Raw genomic sequence first — 22,471 nt, forward strand, 5'->3', positions numbered from 1 at the left:
CTTTTTCTGCATTTGAATACTAGACTTTGCTGGTCTAGCATAGAAACTAGAAATAGAATCTTCAGAACAGTGATGTCACAGAGGCCTTGCAAATTCTGCTCTCACCTATAACTAAAGTACAACCCTTCATGTTTCTACTGTTCTCCTACAGTAGCGGGATGTAAAAGGACATAAATGAGGTGATTTATTGCTGCGGGTGGTGTTTAAACTCTGAGTATTTTAAATTTGATGAAACAATGAAGAATGGAGCAAGCTATGAAGTTGCTCCAGTTAATCAAGGGTAGAAAGATATAATAGTGGTTTGTTTTGATTGGTGTATATGACAGTGATTTTGTTGATTGGATGAGTAGTATCTTAAATAATGGAGTATTTTGATTTAGGTTCATGTCTTTAAGTGCTTTATAAAAAGGTTAAGGACTGACCACATATCTCAAATAGGTTTAAAGTACTCTCTTTTCATTATAACTATATTGTCATAATTGGATGCATTGTGAAAAATATTTTTTGTTTTCTTCCAGTGTGAAAAACTCAAATTATTGTCTCCCATCATATACTGCTTATAAGAATTATGATTATTCAGAACCTGGAAGAAACAATGAACAGCCAGGCCTCTGTGGCCTAAGTAATTTGGGAAATACATGTTTCATGAACTCAGCTATTCAGGTAGGTATTTCCAAACAATATGAAACTTGTATGTTTCATGGAAATCAGTAATACAAGATTAGAGTTGAGTTTACATGTCACATCCTGAGTATTTTACGTACTTTGAGAGTTTCTGTTTTCATTAAATATTTAAGCATATACATTTGATTCATTCATTCTAGTGATTGTAGTAGAATATCATTATCATGTTCCTCAACTAGGTGGCATATGATTACTACATAGTAGAAGATTAAATGTCACCTCATGCAAAAATATAATTCCAAACAGAAAACCTAGGCTATCTGAGAAGAAAAGAAAGCTAATGAGATCTCTGCATAGTCATAGAAGTCTTAGGTTTTTCTGGACATTGGTGGGAATGTTGGAGAATAAATATTTTATGGTCACCAATCCTCTAACTCTAAATAAAATTAACTTTAAATATTTTTTAATTATAATGTGAAGTTACAGTTTTGAAAAGGAGAAAATTTTATGAACCTCCTTTTATATACATATTTTAACACATCACTTTGTCTTAAAGATCTTTAATTTGGGGATATAAGAGATCACTGGCCTTTTTTCCTTTTGTCTCTCCATGGAGCTTCCCTTTTCTTTCTGCTGTCTATGCCCTCTTATTAAATATTTATGTCTTTGATGGATTTTGAAGTAACAAGACCCATATATATTTTAACATCACTGTCACTATGTATAAAATTGGAGCTGGTTATTTACTACTACCTGTTTCACAAATAAAATTCTTTTTCAAAAGCCCAGAATAATCGTATACTGTTTTTGATATTTAAGTTTTTTTCTGGTTAAGTTTTTTTTTTCCTGGATTTTTATTTCTAAATCTGCCATTTTTCCTGTTCTCTATTCACATTTAATACTGACTCTCTTATGCCTAGGAGGCAGCCTCCAAAGACAAAGATTAAATGCAGAGTATGGATTAATAAGGACATTATTACATATCTTTTTAACTATCTCAGAAAAGTTTAGGACTGTTCACCATCAGAAATTCTAAATAAATCCTTTTGTACATTGTTGTTAATCCAGTTGTTCCCTAATTTAACCATTGTCTTTTAGCATTCTTGGGAAATTAGAATTAAACTGTCATAACTCTGTAGAGCAAGAGTGAGCAATCGTTTAGCAATGCACAAAGGGTCATAATTGGTTATTTTCTGATTTCTTGGTTTAGACTTGAGCCACTCAGGAAAGAGCCTGTCTGTTCAGTAGGTACTGTGTAGATTAATAAATTCTTTCTTTCTTTAAACCTTCTTTGATGAGTAATATTGTTTATACTTTAATATGAATTATTTTATTCAAAACTTTTCTGGGATCCTAGCACTAATTAAATAAACAATTAAACTTTTATTTTTATCTTTCTGGATGAGGAGAAAGAGAACTTAGCTGAGAAGAGCAAGCCAAAGCATTATTATACTTATACTTAGATAACAAAATAAAGTGCATTGGTGTTGAGCCTTCAGGGATGGGGATGGAGCAGGCAAGTTGTAGTTTTGTTTGTATGTATTTGGACTACTCTTGAGTAGCCTGATCACTGAAAATCATCTTTAGTACCATCTCTGGAAAATGTTTTATATAAACGGTCAAAGTTACTTTGGTTCTAGAGACTTGATGTAGCTTTTTTTCTTCCTTTTTTTTTTTTTTTTTTTTTTTTTTTTTTTTTGATGTTCTAGTATAGAAAATCAATGTTGGTGCTTTTTCATAAGAATTAAGAAAATCTTTTAACAGCATAGGCAATAAATATTTGAGTGTTTCAAAGGAAATCAAGAGCATTCATGCTAATCTTTCATGGGAGGCTGTAGCTTGCATTCCTTCTAAGGCAATATTGCGTTCTACTTTCCTGTGCTTTCATGTAGTCTATATTACTGTTTGTCTCCATATGGTTAACTGCAATGTCTCAAAAATGATTATTAAAATTAAATATTTGCCCTAAGTGGATGGATCAATTGGTTGGATGTCGTCCCACAGAGCCAAAGGTTAATGGTTTGATTACCCGTTGGGGCGCATGCCTGGGTTGTATGTTAAGTCCTCAGTCTGGATGCGTGTGAGAGGCGACCGATTGATGTTTCTCACATGATGGTTCTCTCCCTCTTTTTCTCCCTCCCTTCCCCTCTAAATAAATAAATAAATAGTATTAAATAATTTAAAATTAAATCTTCTAATCAGCTCTATTGAGCTAGGTTTGGCATTTAACTATTTTTTACCTTTTTTAAAAAAATTAAATCTTTATTTTTTTATTGCTATTTAGTCCCCTTAATACCCTACACCCCCGCAACCACCACACTTGTCCATGTCTGTGAGTCCTTTTTCCTTCTTGCTCAATCTCTCCACTCCCTAACCTCCCCCCACCACCACTAGCTGTCACCTGCTCTCCATCTACGAGTCTGCCTCTGTTTTGTTTGTTAGTTCAGTTTGTTCATTAGATTCCACATACAAGTGAAATCATATGGTATCTGTCTTTCTCTGACTGGCTTATTTCACTTAGCATGTTCTCCAGGTCCATCCATACTGTCGCAAAGGGTAAAATTTTCTTCTTTTTTATGGCAGAGTAGAATTCCATTGTGTAAATGTCCCATAGTTGTTTTAACTTCCTTTTAATTTTTTTTATTATTATTGATTTTAGAGAGAAAGAGTAAAGGGGATAGAGAAAAAAATCAATTTGTCGTTCTACTTACTTATGCATTCATTGGTTGCATCGTATGTACCCTGACTGCAGCTCAAACCCATAGTTTTGTCATACTGGGATTATGCTCTAACCAGCTGAGCTACCCATCCAGGGCCTCTTGTATATATTTAAAGGAATCAGAAACTTCATTTTGTTAGTTTTTGCTACTGTTCACAGCAATTTTATATCAATAAATTGGTAGATGTAATGCTGACCCCTCTTAATATATTTCACCTTAACATGTACTATTTCAGCTGAGAGATACCTATACAGGTGAGGTTTGTTAAGGTGATAGTTTATTATTTTCTAGCAATAATCTTAAAGTAAAAAATATTTTTGATGAAATTTCAATAAAGTATTTTAAGCAATGGATATATTTTATCTCTGGTTTTTGGTTGGAAATTTTATTTCTCTAAAATAAAACTCTTCAAAGCAATTGGAGAAGAGAAAATATGAGTTTTTATTTTTGCTACTTTTGACTTTTAATCCAAATCCAGAATTAGAAAAACTAGTACTTCAGTTTTATTTTCTTAAATCTCCTGTGATTTTTTTTTTAAATTATTTATTTATTTGTTTATTTAATTTCAGAGGGGAAAGGAGAAATAGAGGGAGAGAAACATTACTGTGTGGTTGCCTCTCACTCGCGCCCCCAACTGGGGACCTGATGTGCAACCGAGTCATGTGCCCTGACTGGGAATTGAACCGGCGACACTTGGTTCACAGGCCAACGCTCAATCCACTGAGCTATACCAGCCAGGTTCCTGTGATTTTTAATTGATTTACATGTGAGCTCTCCACCTCAAAAGTCACAATAAAAGGGAACACAAAATGGTGATAATAGCCTTTTTCTATGTTTTGTAAATACACATGTAAGTTCTTAAGTCCATAGATGAAAATGATAAAAGATAACCAATAGAGAGGTTTTTTTGCAAATTTCTTTATAACTTCTATAAAATAGAAGACAAATTCATGAACTTCCGAAAATATTACAAAATAACATACTGATAATTTAAATTTTAATGTAATTTATTATATTAATTTAGTAATCCTAAAAACATAAGTGGGCATTTTAGTACATCAGGCATTATTGGTATATCTAAAAATTCATGAGTGTGAAAAAAAAAAACTTTTTTTTTGGTATGACACAACAGGTTATGCTTAAGCCTTGAAGTACAGTAATGACATCTTTTGATCATTCATGATTAAAAACTAAACACCAATCTAAGTGTTTCAATGGTATTATTATTATTCAACTTAACTATATGATGTTTAAGATTTTCTCTGATTTAATGATATTTGTATTTTTTCTAATGAGTATAGTACTGTCACATAGTTTCAATTTATTATTAATATTTATTTAATGTCAGAAATGTGAGATACTTTTGGACAATTGATCTGACCTTATGAAGATTAGAATCTAGATATTGTAATGTTCAATCTTTTTGCTTTATAGCATGAAAAATTTTTAATTATTACTGTGAAAAGTCTTAGTTGTATCATCTATATTTAAACAGAAGTAGTGAAATTGCTTTGGTTGGATGAAGTTCCCAGAGACCCTGTTACTTTACTTAATGGCATAAGAAGCATTCTAATGGGGTCTCAAGTCTCTAAAGAATAGATTAAAAACCATATTCTGGCTAGAAAAAAAGAAAAGAATACATCAAAAATTAATAATATAGGTTAGGAGCATGGACTATAGAATTATACTGCCCTGATTAAATACGTCTCTCCTACTTATTAGCTGTGTTATCCTATACAAGTTCTTTTTACAGCTCACTGTTCTTATGAGGAAAATAATAATACCTGTACCTTAAGAGTTACGGGTGGGTATTAAATGAATTGATGAATATAAAGGTCCTAGGATAGTGACTGGTACATCATATGTATTAGGTTTTTATTATTTCATCTGTTTTTAAACTTAAGGAGTTAAGCAGAGTGACTGGAAAAATTCTCAGTTCCATAGCCCCTATCTATATTTGTCTTTCCTACAGGTCTTATTCCACTTGGGCTGGACTTAGTGAATGAAGGAAAATTGAATGTACTTTTAATTCTTTTTCACTTTGTATTATTCAACAATGATATTTTTCAGATGATAAATTTTCTGAACTGTGTTTAGTTCTCCCGAGGCAAACCGATAGGCAAGAGATGTAATAACAATGAACTATGTATGAATGTTCAGTCGACAAGGAACTCAGAATTCTTGAGTGCAGGTTTTCCTTGCTCTCCACTTCCTGAGTAGTTACGATTGCAGGTGTACACCACCGTGTCCCTGTGGTACAGTTAACAAAATAGTTTTCTAGTGCCCTAAATGTATTACTCCATGAGAAAATGTCTATTTCTTTTTAATTGGAGGTAATCCTAATTAGCACTAGTTGAGGAGATTCAGGAGCGCTCCAACTTTGTCTTTCATGGTCAAGGCCTAGAAGGCTTATGATTGGCTTCCTGGAAGAAGCAACTCTTCAGATGGATTTGAAGCAGGGGAATGATATGGTCTTTTCTGCTGGAAAGTAGCAAGGCATAAGATTGTTGTTTTCAAACTTTTTACTTGAAAGTAATATGGCTTCTTAAATAGACTCTAGGAAGTCATTTAAAAAAATGATTGTAGTCAAGGACCTGCCCATTATTCCTGTCAAACAATGTAAAGTCAGGTGTAATTCCAAGCATTTTTAAAGTCACTTTTTTTCTCTGATCTGTTGGGTTAGAAAAAAATGTATTCAGTAAATTTAGAAGAATGTTAAATAGAAAGTTTAAAGTTTTTTGTGAAGACTTAAATAGAATGAGTAATATTATACAGAAATAACATTTATTTAGGAAACTAGATTCTCATTATAGTATATAATAGTGAGAAAAATCATTACTAAAGCTATTATTTCTATGTTCCAGTACGGCATAGCTTTGTATATGATTAAATGTAATGCTTTTCTACTCTCACCTTAAGACATTCTTTCTGCATTTGTTGGAACAAATTCTTAGAATTCCAGTTTAACATGAAGCTTTTCTAATTTTATTCAAATTAACCAAACTTGTAGTTAAATAAATGAGTATAGTTTCCATCATAAAAAGGAACATTTAAGCCCTGAGACATACGAATTTTAAAACATACTTAGGATCTTGAAGAAAATTGCTTCTTCTGATAAAACTGAGAATGTAGCCGACTAAAAATTCAAATATTTCATCCAAAGGCAGATTTTTATCTACTCCCAGAAAGTAAACTCAATTATTTGAGTTCCTTCCATATGATGTGCCAAAAATTATATTACATACTATCATCAAAAATATGTTAAATCTGTATAAAATGACAACTTGATCAGGTCTTCTTTCCATTTTGATAAAAGTAAAGGCATGGAAATGACTTAACTTGTATTAGAAGCATTCACTTTCTCAACACAAATACCAATGTTTTTACTTTAACCATTGTTTAAACTAGGGTAAGGGAGGAGTATCCAATTTAAAAGACATAGGAGTGATAAAAGAGAATCTGAATTCTCAGGCAGATTATTTTGGGGAAGAGTAAATATACCATAGCTCTTTAAGGATTTATTTTTATAACTGGGGGAGAAATTGTGTCTCAAAGAATGCCTTGTGCCTGTATAATTTGGTTAATAATGATTTTTTTTTTTTTTTTTGGTCATGAAAACATGCCTTTCTTAACCTCAGATACAGGGGGGAACAATCTTATTTGTCAGCTCTTCACATTGTTCTGAATTAATATACAAATTTCTCTAGGATTAATGCTTCTTTTTCTGGTAATAATGACTTTCAAATATTTTGTCTCTCCCTAATTATATAATAGGAAATGACATGAGTATAGAATACAGGGAAATAGAGGGGTTATTTGAAGGAGTTGTAAATAAGTATATATGGTTCAAATACAGAATTGTTTTACATACTCTGGCTATAAAAGACCAACACCAATTTAATATAAATATACGATATACTCATTAGGATTACTCACAGTGATCACATCTTATGACAGTTATTGAAATCATTAGACTGCATTATTTTCTGTTAACTTTTATAATTGTTCGAATGATTTTTAATTGTAATTGAAAGGAAAACATGAGAAGGTTCAGTTATTGTAATCAAATATGCCCTCCTTCGAAAAACCAAAGGGAAAGAAAAAGTGGTCTGGATTTACTTTTATTACCTAAAAATCAATACAGTTTGTTTTCTTTCATGTCAAAATATTTTCTAAGATGTATTTTCCTCCTTTATTAAAATATATGCTAACATCATTAACATTTTATGATTGAACCTTTCTAAAGTGTGTCAGGCTTATATTCTAAGTTATAAATTGGTATTGAATGGTGGCACTAGAAAAGATTGGATATTGGACTTATAGAGCCTTTAAAAAAAAGGAAACCATGCTAAATCCCCATTAAGAGCTTGTTTTGATGTCTTTTACATATTTGTTTTAATGTATACATTTAAATTCCAGTCAATCGAAACTATGCTATATTTATTACTAAAAATCCCTCATCTGTTAGATTTTTTTAATGTCATTTATCTTAAAGATCATCTTTATATTTCAGTTTGTGAGTAGAAATAGTTTATGGTGATGCTTATTGCCTATGATTATCTTCATTAGTATTGTCACTTTGCCAATAATGAATGATTAGTTCATTATTCTTTTAGTGCTGTATGTATGGAAATCCATTGCTCAGTATTACCAGTTACCTCTTTACAATGATTTGTAAACTATACCGGGCAGAAGGAGGGGTCAGTGAGTGGGTTACTGAAAACCATTGCTTTGATTAATAATAATGTTTAAAATAAATAATTAATTCTCATGAACTCATTAAAATGTTAACAGCCCAATAACAAACCTGCAGGCTCTGATAATAGCAATACCCTTCTTTTCATAGTGTAGGTTGTTTTTATATCATTGTTTCTTAATTTCTCTACACAGAGGTGTTTGAGTCAGGGCATAAGATATCTTTATTTTACTCATAATGAAATTGAGGCAAGTGAAGTTTAAGTGACTTGTTACTCACTAAGATAATAAATGAGTTAAAAATGGGTTGTTACTCAGAATATTCTAAGATAATTTATCTTCAAAATTTTACTAATCAACTTATAGAAATACTTTAAAATATTTTATTTTGGTCTAATGTGCATAACAAAATTTACTCTTTTAAGCATTTTTAAGTGTACAGTTTAGTGGGATTAAGTTCCAAAACATTGTGTGTGAACATTAAAAATATTTTTAAGTTTGTGCCAAATACATGGCCCCCATAACACAAGATGCTTCTATAAAAGTAGTGTTACTGTTGTATAATTCAGAACAATTTACCTAGGAGGTTATATACATACCCACTTGATGGAAAGAGTATTAAACAATTCAAGAACTTTTAGAATTGCTTTCATCCTTCTGAATATCACTGATGGATATTTCTCTTCCTTTGATGATGAAGTTATATTTAAAAACGTGAAGTTTTTCAGAGCATTATCTTCAGAATATTGTAGGTGATTGAGTTGGGTAATTTTTTTTTTTCCAGTTAGTCTTACGTGAAGTATCCATTCATTTACACAACAAATATTTATTGAGGGCTTACTAAGCGCCTTTCACTCTGATAAGCACTAACTACGTGGTGAACAAAACATCTGTTTCCATGGACTTAGTAGGGGAAATTAGACATTAAATAAATCATGAATTATGATAAATATGATGGGGGGAAAAATGGAGTGCTGTGAATAAATAACAAGAACTTAGAGAGCACCTAATTTATATTGGGAGTCATAGTCTCCAGAAGTAACATTTAAGCTATGACCAAATAATAGGTGTGAGTTAGGCAGGGGAGAGGTAATGCTAGATAAACAACATGTGCAAAGACCCCAATAATGGGCAGGTTTGAGAAACCAAAAGGTATAGTAGTTGGAATATTTGAAGGGGAGTGGTGTTTTGAAGAAGCAAGCAAAAGCCAGATCATATAGGAGGAATTTGGATTTTAATGTACAGTATTCCCTCACTTATCACGGGTATTACATTCTAGACACCCCCCCCCCCATGAAGTAGGAACCTTACATTTATTCTATACTCTTAAACCTACTTAACTTTAACAACATACGTATACAGTACTGCAAAATCCCTCTATAGAGCGAAAAATGCGCGATAAATAATTAAATATAATATTTTTTAAAATCCCGTGATACAGTGAGGCCACAATAAGTGAACCACAATATAGAGAGGGACTACTGTATGACAAAAGCATTGAAGATTCAAGGCTATCATCATCTCATCTGGATTATTGCACTTGTCTCCTGGCTCATTTCTCTGTTTATATCCCTAACCCCTATGATCTGTCTTCAAAAGAGTAGCCAGAGCTGTTCTTTTCAAACCAAAGGCATTTCCTGTTACTCTTTGTCTATAACACTAAATGCCTTTTATTTCACTCAACAAAAGCTAAAGTCCTTAAAAGGGAATATAAGGCTTTATATGATCCAATACCTGTTATCTTATTTCCTACCACTTTTTTCTCTGTTCTCTTTTCTGCATTCTCACTAGCCCTCTTGCCAAGTATGTTTCTGACTCAGGTTCTCTCAACTTTAAATTTCCTATACTTGGAAAGTTTTTCTCCAAATATTTATATTCTTGCACTTTCACTTCCTTTAGATTTCTATTATCAGTCAGATCCTTTCCCCACTCACTCTATATACAGTAGTAACTGCCCAGCCTACATTACATACATCAATCATGACCTGTACGAGGGGAAGCTAGAAATACCTGGAATTTATTATTAAAATTTGTGTATTTATTTTTACATGTTTAAAATTCAGTCACCTTCAAAGTACTCTCCATTTGATGCAATACACCCAATCAAGACATTATATCCACTGCTCAAAACAGTTTTCGAACTTGTTGATTTTGATATGCCGCATGGGGTTCGTGTCATTTTTGGTCAAAAACTGCTGAACACTAAGCCCTGTGCAGGCAGGTGTGCTTGTAAATCACTCATCATGAAATGGGCAAATGCGTTGAGTCTTAAAAAAAAGAAAAATCCACTGAAGCCAAACACAGCCTCTCACAACAATGCCATCTGGTACACTGATAGCAGAGGAAGCCTGTACTTCGAGGGGCCTGCCTCCTAAGATAATTCTGGTTTTGGGGCGGGTCACCCTCATATCTGTTTGGGGTTTTGTGTATTTGCCACCCCCTATTTCCAATGCATACACATGCTCCATGAGCTCAGGGGCATTGTTTTAGTCATTGCTATAGCCCCATTAACTAGAACAGTGTCTGGAATATAGAAGGCAGTCAAATTAATGAAAAATGAAGGACATCACAAGTGTGTCTCTAGTTTCTGACTTGTACATCATAATTATAATCGTTTAATAAAATCAGAGTGGCAGGGACACAATTGGAGCAGTAGATTTGTGGTGGTGAGATTATGAGTTAATTTTATGCCTATACAGTTCGATACGCCCACGAAACATCACACAAATATGTGATGGACAGATGTATATTCTAGTATAAAATACAGACCAGGGCCTAGATTGGAAATAGAATTGTGGCTGTTGTAGGTTGTATTTAAAATCAGAGAAGATACTGCATCTAAATGAGGACACCTATAAAAAAGAGGTCCGAGGACTAGCCTTACAAATACATTTGAATGTAGGAAAGATACTACTGTTGCAACAGGAAAGAAAGAAATTATGGATGCCAATTTCTAGATTTTTGTGATGACTTCCATTATTCTGAAAATATGAGACGAGATCATGAGCTAAAAATGAAAGAGTAAATTTCTTGGCAATATTGCAATCTCATCTGAAGTTGGAGATAAATTTAGAGTGATATAAATTTGTTCACGTGAGATTTTCTCTAGCAATGTTCAGCCACATGGTGCATAAAGTAGATGACTGAGTTCATACAAAAAAATAAGTGGGTTTATCTCAGGTTAGAGAAAGAGTAACTAAATCAGTTTCCTTGTTTTTATTAGGCTAATTTATTTAGCTAACCCAACGTTCATTGAGTGTCTACTATGTGTCAAGTATTGTTCTAAACATTATTGTTACAGAGTTGAAAAAGACAGTGCCTATCTTCTAGAAGTTCATGGTGTAGTGAATGAGATGGACATATAACTAAATATGGTAATACTCATGATCAGCCAAATATTATAGAAACAAAAAGAAAGCCATTGGGAAATAAGTAAGGCTTCACCAAGGAGGTGAAATTTGAGTTGGGTCTCAATTTCATTCACTAGAGTACATTATTCATTATGACTTAATGTTGTGTTTATGTACTCATAATAAAAAGAGCAATGAATTAATGTACAATTATAACATAACTTTCCACCACAGAAATCTGTTTTACCATAGCAAAACAGTGTTCGTACACTCAATGAACACATATTGTCAACTCCTGTGTGCTAGATATTGATGCTTTTTCAAAAATATGCCAACTCTAAAAAGAGAAGTACCTAAAATATCTTAAGCCATGACTATCAAAGGAGCAAACTATAGCCTCCTAAAGTAGTTACATCAAAGGTGATGTTTATTTGAATTTGAATGGTTCATTTAGAGAGGTTTTGCTTTGAATATAAACTGAATCATTGACACACAACACACTAATATGCATACACACATATCTTCATTATGTGTATAAAGGGACCCGCCAAAACAAGAATTATCTTTGGAGAGCAGGCCCCTTGTGGTACAGGCCGCCCCTGCTAGGTGGGTGTTCTAGGAACCCATCTGTATCAGTGTACCAGGTGGCGTTGTGAGAGGCCGCATTCAGCTTCAGTGGTTTTTTTTTTTTTTTTTTTTTGAAGACTCAGTTCATTTGCCCATTTCATTATGGGTGATTTATGAGCACACCTGCCCATACAGCACTTAGTGTTCAGCAGTTTTTGATCAAAAATAGCATGACACCCATGCCCTACTCTTCCCATTCACCCAATCTCACTTCAAGTGACTTTATTTTGTTTCCCTGGATTAAAACAAGTCCTCAAAGGAAAACAGTTTGCTGTTGTGATAGCGGTGAAACAAAAAAACAGAAGCACTAAAAGGCATCAAAATCGACAAGTTCAAAAACTGTTTTGAGAGAATTGTAGAGACTTCTGGCCAAGATGGAGGCCTATACAGACACGCTGCATCTCCCTCCACAACTAAGAAGGAATACAACTACCTCAAAACTAGAGAGAACCAGAAGTTCCAGAAAATCAAGCTGCGTGGAAGTCCAACAAACAAAAGAATAAAAAAAGAAATACTCAAAGGTAGGAGGGGCAGAGCCAGGGCAGAGAAGACAAGGGGTGGTGGCAGTGGCAGGCAGGCGGAAATCCCAGTCACACGTTTTAAAAAGTTGGGAGGGACAACTGGGGAGCGAGTGCTCCCAGCACCAGACCAGACCGTGCAGCTCACGGTTCTAGCGCCAGGATGATAAAGCCTCATAGTTTCTGACTGTGCAAACCAATGGGGGCTGGGGCAGAGGCAGAAACTGCCAATCTCTGAGCAGAGTCCGCTTGTTTAAAGGGCCCCCACGGTCCTAGAAGGTCTGCAGGCGCTCCCAGTCTGGTAACAACGGCCAGGGCAAAAGCTAGAGAGGCGCCAGTCCCATACGGAAGTAGGAGAAGTGCCTGCAAAGGGGGCAAGTGCTGAGCAAGCGGCATTGTTCCCTCTCAGACCCCTCCCCCACATACAGCACCACAACATGGTGAAACAGGTTGCCGGTACTGACAAATACCTAAGACTCCGCCCCTTACCACATAACAGGTGCGACCGCTCTACCTAAGACACAGAGTCAAACACAGGAGCCTGTCAACGTGAGGAGACAGAGAAATATGACCCAAAAGAGGGAAGGGATCAAGGTTCCAGTGGGAGAGCTAAGTGATGAGGAGATAGCCAACCTAACAGATGCAAAGTTCAAAACGCTGGTGATAAAGATGCTCACAGGCTTGACAGTAATGCTTGAGTATGGCAATATATAAGGGAAGAAGTGAAGGCTATGCTAAATGAAACGAAGGGAAATCCACATAAAACCAATGGTGAAGGGATTTGGAACATAAGGAAGAAAAAGACAGTCAACCATTTCAGAATGAGGAAACAAGAATTGAAAAAAATAAGGAGAGGCTTAGGGACCTCTGGGACCACTTTAAACGTGCCAACAGCTGAATCATAGGGTTGCCGGAAGGAGAAGGGGAAGAGCAAGAAATTGAAAGCTTATGTGAAAAAAATGAAGGAAAACTGCCCAAATTTGGTGAAGGAAATAGACATACAAGTCCAGGAAGCACAGAGTCTCAAACAAGTTAGACCCAAAGAGTACCACACCCAGACACATCATCACTAAAATGCCAAAAGTTCAAGATAAAGAGAGAATCTTAAAAGTAGCAAGAGAAAAGCAGAGAGTTACCTACAAAGGGGTGCCTATAAGACTATCAGCTGATTTCTCAAAAGAAACTTTGTAGGCAAGAAGGGACTAGCAAAAAGTATTCACTGTGATGAAAAGCAAGGACCTACAACCAAGATTACTCTGTCCTGCAAAGCTATCATTTAGAATGGAAGGGCAGATAAAGTGCTTCCCAGACAAGGTAAAGCTAAAGGAGTTCATCGTTACCAAGCCATTATTATCTGAAAGTTAAAGGGACTTATTTAAGAAAAAGAAGATCAAAACTATGAACACTAAAGTGACAACAAACTCACAACTATCAACAACTGAATCTAAAAAATTTTTAAAAATCCAACTAACCAAACCAGAATAGGAACAGAATCATAGGTAAGGGGATCATTTTGGAGGGTTATCAGCTGGGAGGGGAAAAGGGGAGAAATGGGGAAGTGGTGCAGGGATGAAGAAGCATAATCGGTTGGTACAAAATAGACAGGGGGAAATTAAGAATAATATAGGAAAGGGTGAAGCCAAAGAACTTATATGCACGACCCATGGACATGAACTAAGGGGGATAGGATTGCTGGAGGAAATAGGGGTACTGGGCAGAGGGGAGCAAAGGGAAAAAAGTTGGGACTACTGTAACATAATAAAATATGCTTAAAAAACAACTGTATTACACAGTGGAAGGAATGTCTCTAGGTGTATTGCATCAGATAAAGAGTTCTTTGAAGGTGACTGAGTTTAAACATGTAAAAATACACAATTTTTTATAAATAAATTCCGGTTTTGGGGGGGTCCTCCCCCTCATATATGCATGAATGTGTGTGTGTGTGTGTGTGTGTGTGTGTGTGTGTGTGTGTGTGTGTGTGTGTGTTTACAGATTTGGTATATATTAGAGGTATTATAAATTATTATTATTTGGTAATTGACCAGGGCTTTCTGAGCGTTACTTTGTCAAGAGAAGGATTTCAGTAACTGTTTTCAAAAGAAATTTTTGTCAAAATGTTACTAGTTGTTTATAAGGAAAGTCTTGATAATAAGATAGATATACTTTAGGATTCCTCTTACACTTATTGACTACTATACCAAAAGTGTTCCTGTCATCTTCCTGGGGCCTCTTACCTTCCCTGAGACTTCTTCCATTAGTCATCTCTTCTTTGTTCCATACCTTCAACCTCACTTGGTCAATGTCTTTCTTTCAGCATATGTATGTAGTTAAGTCTTTTAAATGAAGAGGAGCTTTGACCTTGAGAAGGATGGTCTGCTTCTTTATCATCTGTCATTCAGTACTCTTCATGTATGCAGCATTGTATAGAAGATAAAAGCATGGATTTTGGAAACTGACAGTCTGGATTCAAATTCTATTTCTGCCGTTAATTAGTTGTGTGATCTGGGATATGAAGCTTCTTAGTCTCTTCATCTGTTAAATGAAAATAAAGTGCTTGGTGCACAGGAAGCAGCATGTAACTGTCAACTGCTGTTATATCATCACTGTGACTGTCATACCACCCCATAGAAATTGCTATCTATAGGGTTACTTTCGACCTCCTGTTTGCTGGGTTCTTTACCTTTGAGAAGTTGACATCTACTTAGAAGTGAAAAATCACAAATCTGTCTCAATCATAATTCTCTATCCTTAGTTACTCAAACTCAACAAGATTGAACGTATTTCCACCAAGGCCTCATCCTTTTCTTGTATTCCCTTGTAGGCACAACCATCCACCCAGTAACTCAAGCTAAAAACCTGTGGCTTACTAGCCCAAGTCCTGTTCATTCTACCGCCTCTTAAATATCACTTCCATTTTTCTTCTCCTGTCAGTACACTATTTGAATACTTGAACATCTTCTATATGAACCACTGAAATATATCTAGCACTCACCTCTTTGTTCCATCATTTATCCTCTTCCCATCCATTTAGTAGACTGCTTTGAGTCATTGTTTTTCAAATGATAATGTGATTATGTTACTTCCTTACTTAAAACCCATTTCCCATCACCTAAAGGATAAAATCCAAGCTGAACCCTACCTACCTCTTTAGCCAAAACTGAAGGTTTTTGGAATTCCTTAAGTTTCAAGCCTCTTTGGATATGCTGTCTCTTCTTCATTAGTTGCCTTTCCTACACCTCTCCAATCCCACTCTTTTCTTGTTTTATTCTGACAAATATTTGTTACATAGTGAGAATCATGAAAATAGAGGCTGTCTTTGATTTTCTTTTATATCCCCAATGTTTGATATTCTCTCAGATAATAGTGAGTACATTAGAACAGTGTTTCTCATAATGTGTCTATGAATGAGACAGTGCTGGTCAGCAATAAAATAAGTACAGAAGTTAAGATAACTGATCCAAAGCTTTTATAACAGTTTGACAAAGTAATTTTACATCTATTAAATTGAATTTAAAAATGGGGCTTTGGGGTTTTTGTTTGTTTTTGTATGTTGTTTTTTTCACTTTCCTAGTGGTGCATTATTACTGTATTTACTAAAGTATCTCAGTCTTGATGATTTGGAAATTTTTTTAAAAAAGTAGTTCTTCCACATAGATGGCTTGAGAAGTAATTCATTAGAAAAATTTAACAGAGATGTTTATAACTTGACTGGTACCCGATTTATGATATTTCTGGAGCTTTCTAAACTCCAAAGGAGCATAGTGGTTTTAAAAAGAATTGTAGCACTATAATACTGAAGGGTTAGAGACCTGCTAATATATATAAAGTCCAAGAACTACTACAGTTGTTGTTCCACCAGTGTAACTGATCTGTAGCACTTGGATTGGGCCGCCATGTTAATCACAGCTGGGCAGAGCATACCCCACAACTATGCAAATAGTTCTTGAATGATTTCGGTAAATGATATGAAAAAAAAATTAAGAGCATTATTTCTGTACTTCTGGAGACTCTTGAAATAGTCTTCTTAATAAATATTTGTTGAGTGATTATTTAATAAATTTAAAGTTCTTTTTTATTATGAAAATAATCAGAAACCATCATGGTTAATGCTATCACATACATGGTCTTTAAATTTTTTTTTTCAATGCACCTTAAGTATTTATTGCATATAGGCCTAGGGTAATAAAAAATAGAAAACTGTGTGACTTGGTGGTTTCTCTTAAAGAATGTGATAAATCAGTTAAACTTTTAAAAATCTTTTTCTGTTTCTTCCTATATGCGTCTGCAGAACTAAAAAAATCAACAAATCACACGATTCTTAGTAATCATTTATTAACAAATGTTTTTTTACTGAATATTAAGTGCAAGAGACTGAACACACACAAAATTATAAAGAACTGTTGTTTTTTCTTAAACCCTTTGACTATCTTGCCAAAGATATCGGCATTTATTTCATTATGAACCAGTTTTGCATTATTAATGGGATAGTAGATAAGATGCTAAACATTTAAATTGAATTCATAAGCTTTAGATTTTTTAAATAAATTTAACTTACACTAATGTTTACTAATGTTATTAGAACCATTTGGTTTTAGCAGCTTCCCATTAAGTGAATATCTAAACATAAAATCTCTCATTAAATACTCTGTTACTAAAAAAAAATTAGACAATTGCTGTTATAGTCTAGTAGTTTTAAAACCTCATTTAAATACACATACCAGAAACTTTATAGCATTGTTGTTGGTGTAATCATTATCATAGAAGCTTTCAAATTTAATCTATATTGAAAGTGGTTCTCCTATCCAATTTCTTCATTTAGCTTTTAAAATGAAAACCAGTGGTCTTTACATAATTATAGTTTTTTAGCAGTGATATCTCTAGTTACATGATTTACTCATGGCAGGTAACAGGGCACTTTTTGACATACCTATACTTCTCCTTCCTCAATTCTGTGGATGAAGAGGGAGGGAAAGCACTGGCATTTCTTTGCTAGCCAACACAGTGTTTCCCATTAGTTCTCGTACTTTCCAGAGCTTCCATAATATTCTTTATTGAATTCAAGTTATGTATAAAGAAGAAATTCCATAGACTTTAAAGGAAGGGGTGACAGCAGGAACTTTAAATGAAGTTTAATTTTATTCATGCCTTAAACATATTGACCAGACTCATGACATATATTAAAATGTTGCAACATTCCTGTTCAGTTAAAAAATGCTGCATTTAAAACTAATTTATGTAAATTTCCAGAATTTTAAGTAGAGTATATTCCAGTTCTCTCTTCACTGACTAGTTGGAGAGGGGGAAAACATAGTTAAAATGATTTTTTTAACTAAATAAATAAAAGGAAAGTTATAGTCACTTATATTTTATTTACCTAGATATGTTCTTTAAGAAAGCTTGAAGAGAGCAAAAATAGAGCTATGGCTGTATTTCCTTTCTCAAAGTAGATGGTGAAACTTCAGAATTGATCTCTCAAATGTATTGAGATTTGCCTTTCCTAGGGAAAAAAGTAACAAAAGAAACCATCAAATGTCTTTAAAAGATCTCATTTTTAAACTCTACTTGATGAAGGGGCAGGATTATATTTGTAGTTCTTCATTGTTAAAGTGTTTATTACAGTTTCCTGTCTCATTTATTTAATTACGGAACTAGAGCCAGTATCCCCATATTAACAGAGTGCTTCAGGGTTGTACAGTACCTTTTCAGAATATTTATACTATTGTCATGACAAATGGAAAAAAAAACACAGTAACATGGCAAATATGAAGATTCTTTGTTTATCTAATCTTAAAATCCAGAAAGTAATTTTGGGTATTCTAAGTTTACTTTAATCATGGATTACTTCAGGTTTTATTTTTTAAATCATACAATGTTTCCCTCATTTTAGAATGGGTTTTGATTTTTAGTATGATTAGGTTGAAGGTGTAGCTACTTTTTATTAAAAAGTCGTGAGGGCCATTACATTTTGATCAGTTATAGAATGAGTTATGCAACTCGAAGGCTTTAGTTAATCAAAAATTAAGTTTGTTTTCTTTCCTGTTCTAGTTACCGGTTTACTAAAATAGTGAGCATACATGATCACTTGAAAATTGGGCTTCTGGAGCACCTGAACAGAAAGGGAGTGGTTCATATTCAGCATTACAAAAGACAACTTTCTCTTTTTGAAGGGGATTACTTTGGCTATTTTCCAGGTACTGGGGAAATTCCAGATTCATTACAAATTATTGGGATGGCTACTAATTATTCATTTCCTAAAACATGTTGATTACCGGCTTGAGATTTGGTAACATAGAACTTTATTTCACTTCATCAGTTTTTTTTTAAACTATGTAAAACTTTATAGCGAAATACAAAATTAAGGCTCTCTGATCACTTATATTTTTTCAGAAAGCTCTAGAAACATCAGTCTTATTGATGAGAACATATTTAATAGGAGGACTTTTTGAAAGTAATGTAAGAGCAACAGGATTTATGCATGTGTATATAGGGGAAAGTTATTCTTTCCAAATAAAGAATAAAAGAAAATTATATTTTATATAATATTCTAACTTTAAGAAGTTGGGTTAAGGATGAAAATTTTTTAACTAGAGAGTTTCTCATAGAGAATTAAAACTTTATAAAATAGTGGTATGGTATATGCATTTTTTAAAAAAATTCTTCATGGTAACAGTGTTTAAAAGTATATGCATTGAACTGTATAGCAGAATGTCTACTCGATGAGACATTTGATTAAAAGAATTGTCTTTAGAATTTTTATGTCTTCTAGATTGAAGATTTGGGGGAAATAGTCTTTATAAAATATATTTCTAACTATTTTTTCTTCACATATCATGACAGTTGTTGGGGCATTCACAATATAGTTATTTTCCTTATTAGGCAAGCTTCTTCAAGCACTATTTGGACTTCTATTTTTGACTTGTAGAACTTTTAGATAGTTTATAGTTATATAACAGGATGCAATTCAGATTTCTTCAGTCAAATGTTTTCCTTCTACTCTCAGTCTCTGTAAAGACTGCTTCTAATCTTTCTACCATACGAGTTTTCATTCATTCAACACACTTTATTGACGTACGTGCCAGGCATTGTGCTAGATCCTGAAGTACAAAGAAGAATAAGACATGGACTCTCCTCTTAAAGATAAGTTCAGTATAAGTGAGTTCAAGGTATAGGGTAGCCCAGAGGAAGGAATATTAGTTCTTCTTTGAGGTGCTGAGGAAGATGTAACATTTGTAAGAGGCGCTGCAATGAGTGTTAAAGAATAAGTAATAATCTTACAGGGAAGAACATTCTAAGAAGGGGAGGAGTACATGCTAAGGCTGAATCTGGATACATTAAATCAAAGAATATGTCTTAAGATCCTAATTCAAATTTACATTCAAGAATACTCATATTACTTAGAGTAACTATTTTAAATGCACGTGTAAACACAAGTAGAGAACTACAAAGCCACTTTGAAGAACAGATACTTAGCAGTCATGTCTGCTCACAAAAGGATTGGCTTGCACACACATCAGCCACTTCCATCATTCCTTATGAAGCAGCAACTTTTCATAACATATTATTTCCTGAACCTTCTAGTTAGGCAACTAGTCATTATATCACCAAGGCTAAATTAATGAATGCCAAAAGTCTACTATATAATATGAAATTTAGTTTTTTAACCCTTAGAGCTTCAAATGTTCTTGTCAGTTTTGCCTAGTATTAACTTCCATAGGGATCGTAAATATTTAAATATAGAAATATTCAGCTTAAAAAGTACATTTTACTGTTTATTAATGTAACTTTTTTCTTTTTCTTCTTTACATTAAGAATTGTAACTACTGATACAGACTTTTTCTTTAGTCTGATTATAGCTTTATTTTTAACATGGTATTTGACAAAATTCTACTCAATTTTAGGATCAACTGTAGGCCCATCTATGATATAAACAAAATGTGACAAGATAATGTGTTGCATGATCAGGCACATTACTTCGTATATGGATGGGATTTTTTCCATGATGAATTGTAAGGGCCAGTTCTCCCTGTAATACTCAAGTGTTAGTTGGCATTTGTCAATGTCAGGCAGTTGAAATCAAATGAATTAATGGAGGTGAAGTTCAAAATGACAAGTGACCAGTAGTGTCACAAAACTCATAAGTAGCCTCAAAAATAGCATACTAAAACTGTTTATAGAATTTCTTTTGTTATTGTGATACATTCGTATATATTTTGTTTTTGCTAAGAAAAACCATGTATGTTAAGAAAGGATGAGTTTTATTCTATTTTATAGTTTAAGAAGCATTGAGAGTAAGAGATATCTACATAGGCAAACACATGTTGTATGTGATTTCTAGTCCATATTATATTACTCTGTAAAGTATCTCACAAGTTAAAAATGAGAATTCCTGTGTTGACTCATGTTAATTTTAATATATATGTGTGTCTTAAGAAAGGAATCGTTTGGGAAACTGTCCCAGAGAGAAAAGTGATATGTTTTATACTAGAAGAATCTTTGAGAGAGATGCTTCAAACTTTGGTTATGATTATTATTATTGAAGTAATAAAAATTATTTTTTAAATATATTTAATGGCACTAGAGCACATATCCAATAATCTTGCATTTGTCAAAGCTGTTTTTCTAAGATAGCCTCATATTAAAATACTGAATAATGAATTGAATAAATTTCAAATAAAGATGCATGAATAACTTTAAGAAGCTGCCTCCTTTTTGCTACCAGAGTGATGGCATTTAATACTGATATCACCCGGGGCATGGAAATATTGTAGTTGTTTTACCTGTATTCCAATTATACCTTGGCATTTATGTCATAAGTTATAAGAAAACTTTTCATATTTTAACTGGTCTTTATATAATTCCTAGACTAGTATTTTTTTATTCTGATCTCAAGTGTACATTTCTGTGATACAAGATCTACATATTGCACGATGTGCCCACCACAGAATAGTGTTATTTTCAAGAAGAAAAGAATGGTATTTTCAAGATGAGGAAGAAAAGTCTAACATCAGTTTAGTTTTTAAACTGTTATTATCTCTGCATTAGTAGAACAAATAAACTGGCTATTGAATTTCTGTAATTATATATGTGTTTGTACAGATTTTTAGAAAACGTAGCTTGTGAGTTTCTTAAAATATTATGTTCAAGTAGTTGTGCTTTTGGGGGCCATTTAGGACTTAATGGTTTAAATATGAGTTTTATCTCAAAATATATTGGTTATGATACCTTGATAGGCATTTACTTATCATTAAAACTTTGTGTTTGGTTGTTTAGCTTGTTAACATTGAATTATATTCAGTTACAAACTGGCATGTGTCACTGTCAAAATAAGCTCTGGTCTCTGTGTCATGGAGTTTTTAAAGATCCTAGCAGAGATGCACTACAAAGACGATAGTGGATTGGATGAAAGTCAAATAAAGGGGGGTTAATAGCTGTTGTTCATCTTTTAATATAGTATTCAGGTAGAAGGGCTTGAACAAAGTTGGTATTATTTATTATAAGCAGATATTTTATTTCCTTGCTTAGCACTAGAGTACTCTATGCCAAACATTGAAAGAAAAGCGTAAAAACAAACAAACAAAAAACAGGAGGATAAATACATTAGTAAATAAAGGAAAAACATTTTTAACAAGCATACATTTTTTGTATACGTGCTAAGTGCCAAGTTACATGGGTGCTCAGTGCTGGAGATATAAAATATATCACAATTTCTGCTCTCATGGAGGTCTCAGTCCATTTGGCAAGACAGACAAACTAAAAATTAAAGCTGCAGTATATTATAAAATAAATAATGAAATAAAAGTGAGTGCTAAGCGATATGGAAGCATACAGGAGGGAACGCTTTAAGGAAGTCAAGGAAGCCTTCCTAGACAGGATACCTGAATCTTGATAGTTTAGTAAAAGCAAGACAAAGAAGGTACATTTTATGTAGATAAAGTGA

General features: G+C 33.6%; 1 protein-coding gene across 2 annotated transcripts in view; it reads left to right on the forward strand.

Annotated features, from left to right (window-relative positions):
- Window positions 1-22,471, forward strand: part of USP15 (ubiquitin specific peptidase 15) — a 111,154-nt gene that overhangs the window by 70,581 nt on the left and 18,102 nt on the right. For both annotated transcript variants that reach the window (XM_090273544.1, XM_090273545.1), the window contains one exon: window positions 519-663. In XM_090273544.1, the coding sequence (XP_090129670.1) occupies window positions 519-663 (145 nt within the window). The remainder of the gene's footprint in view (window positions 1-518; window positions 664-22,471) is intronic.

Source organism: Furipterus horrens, unplaced genomic scaffold, assembly GCF_987537825.1.
Source record: "Furipterus horrens unplaced genomic scaffold, mFurHor1.1.pri manual_scaffold_4, whole genome shotgun sequence".
NCBI lineage: Eukaryota > Metazoa > Chordata > Mammalia > Chiroptera > Furipteridae > Furipterus > Furipterus horrens.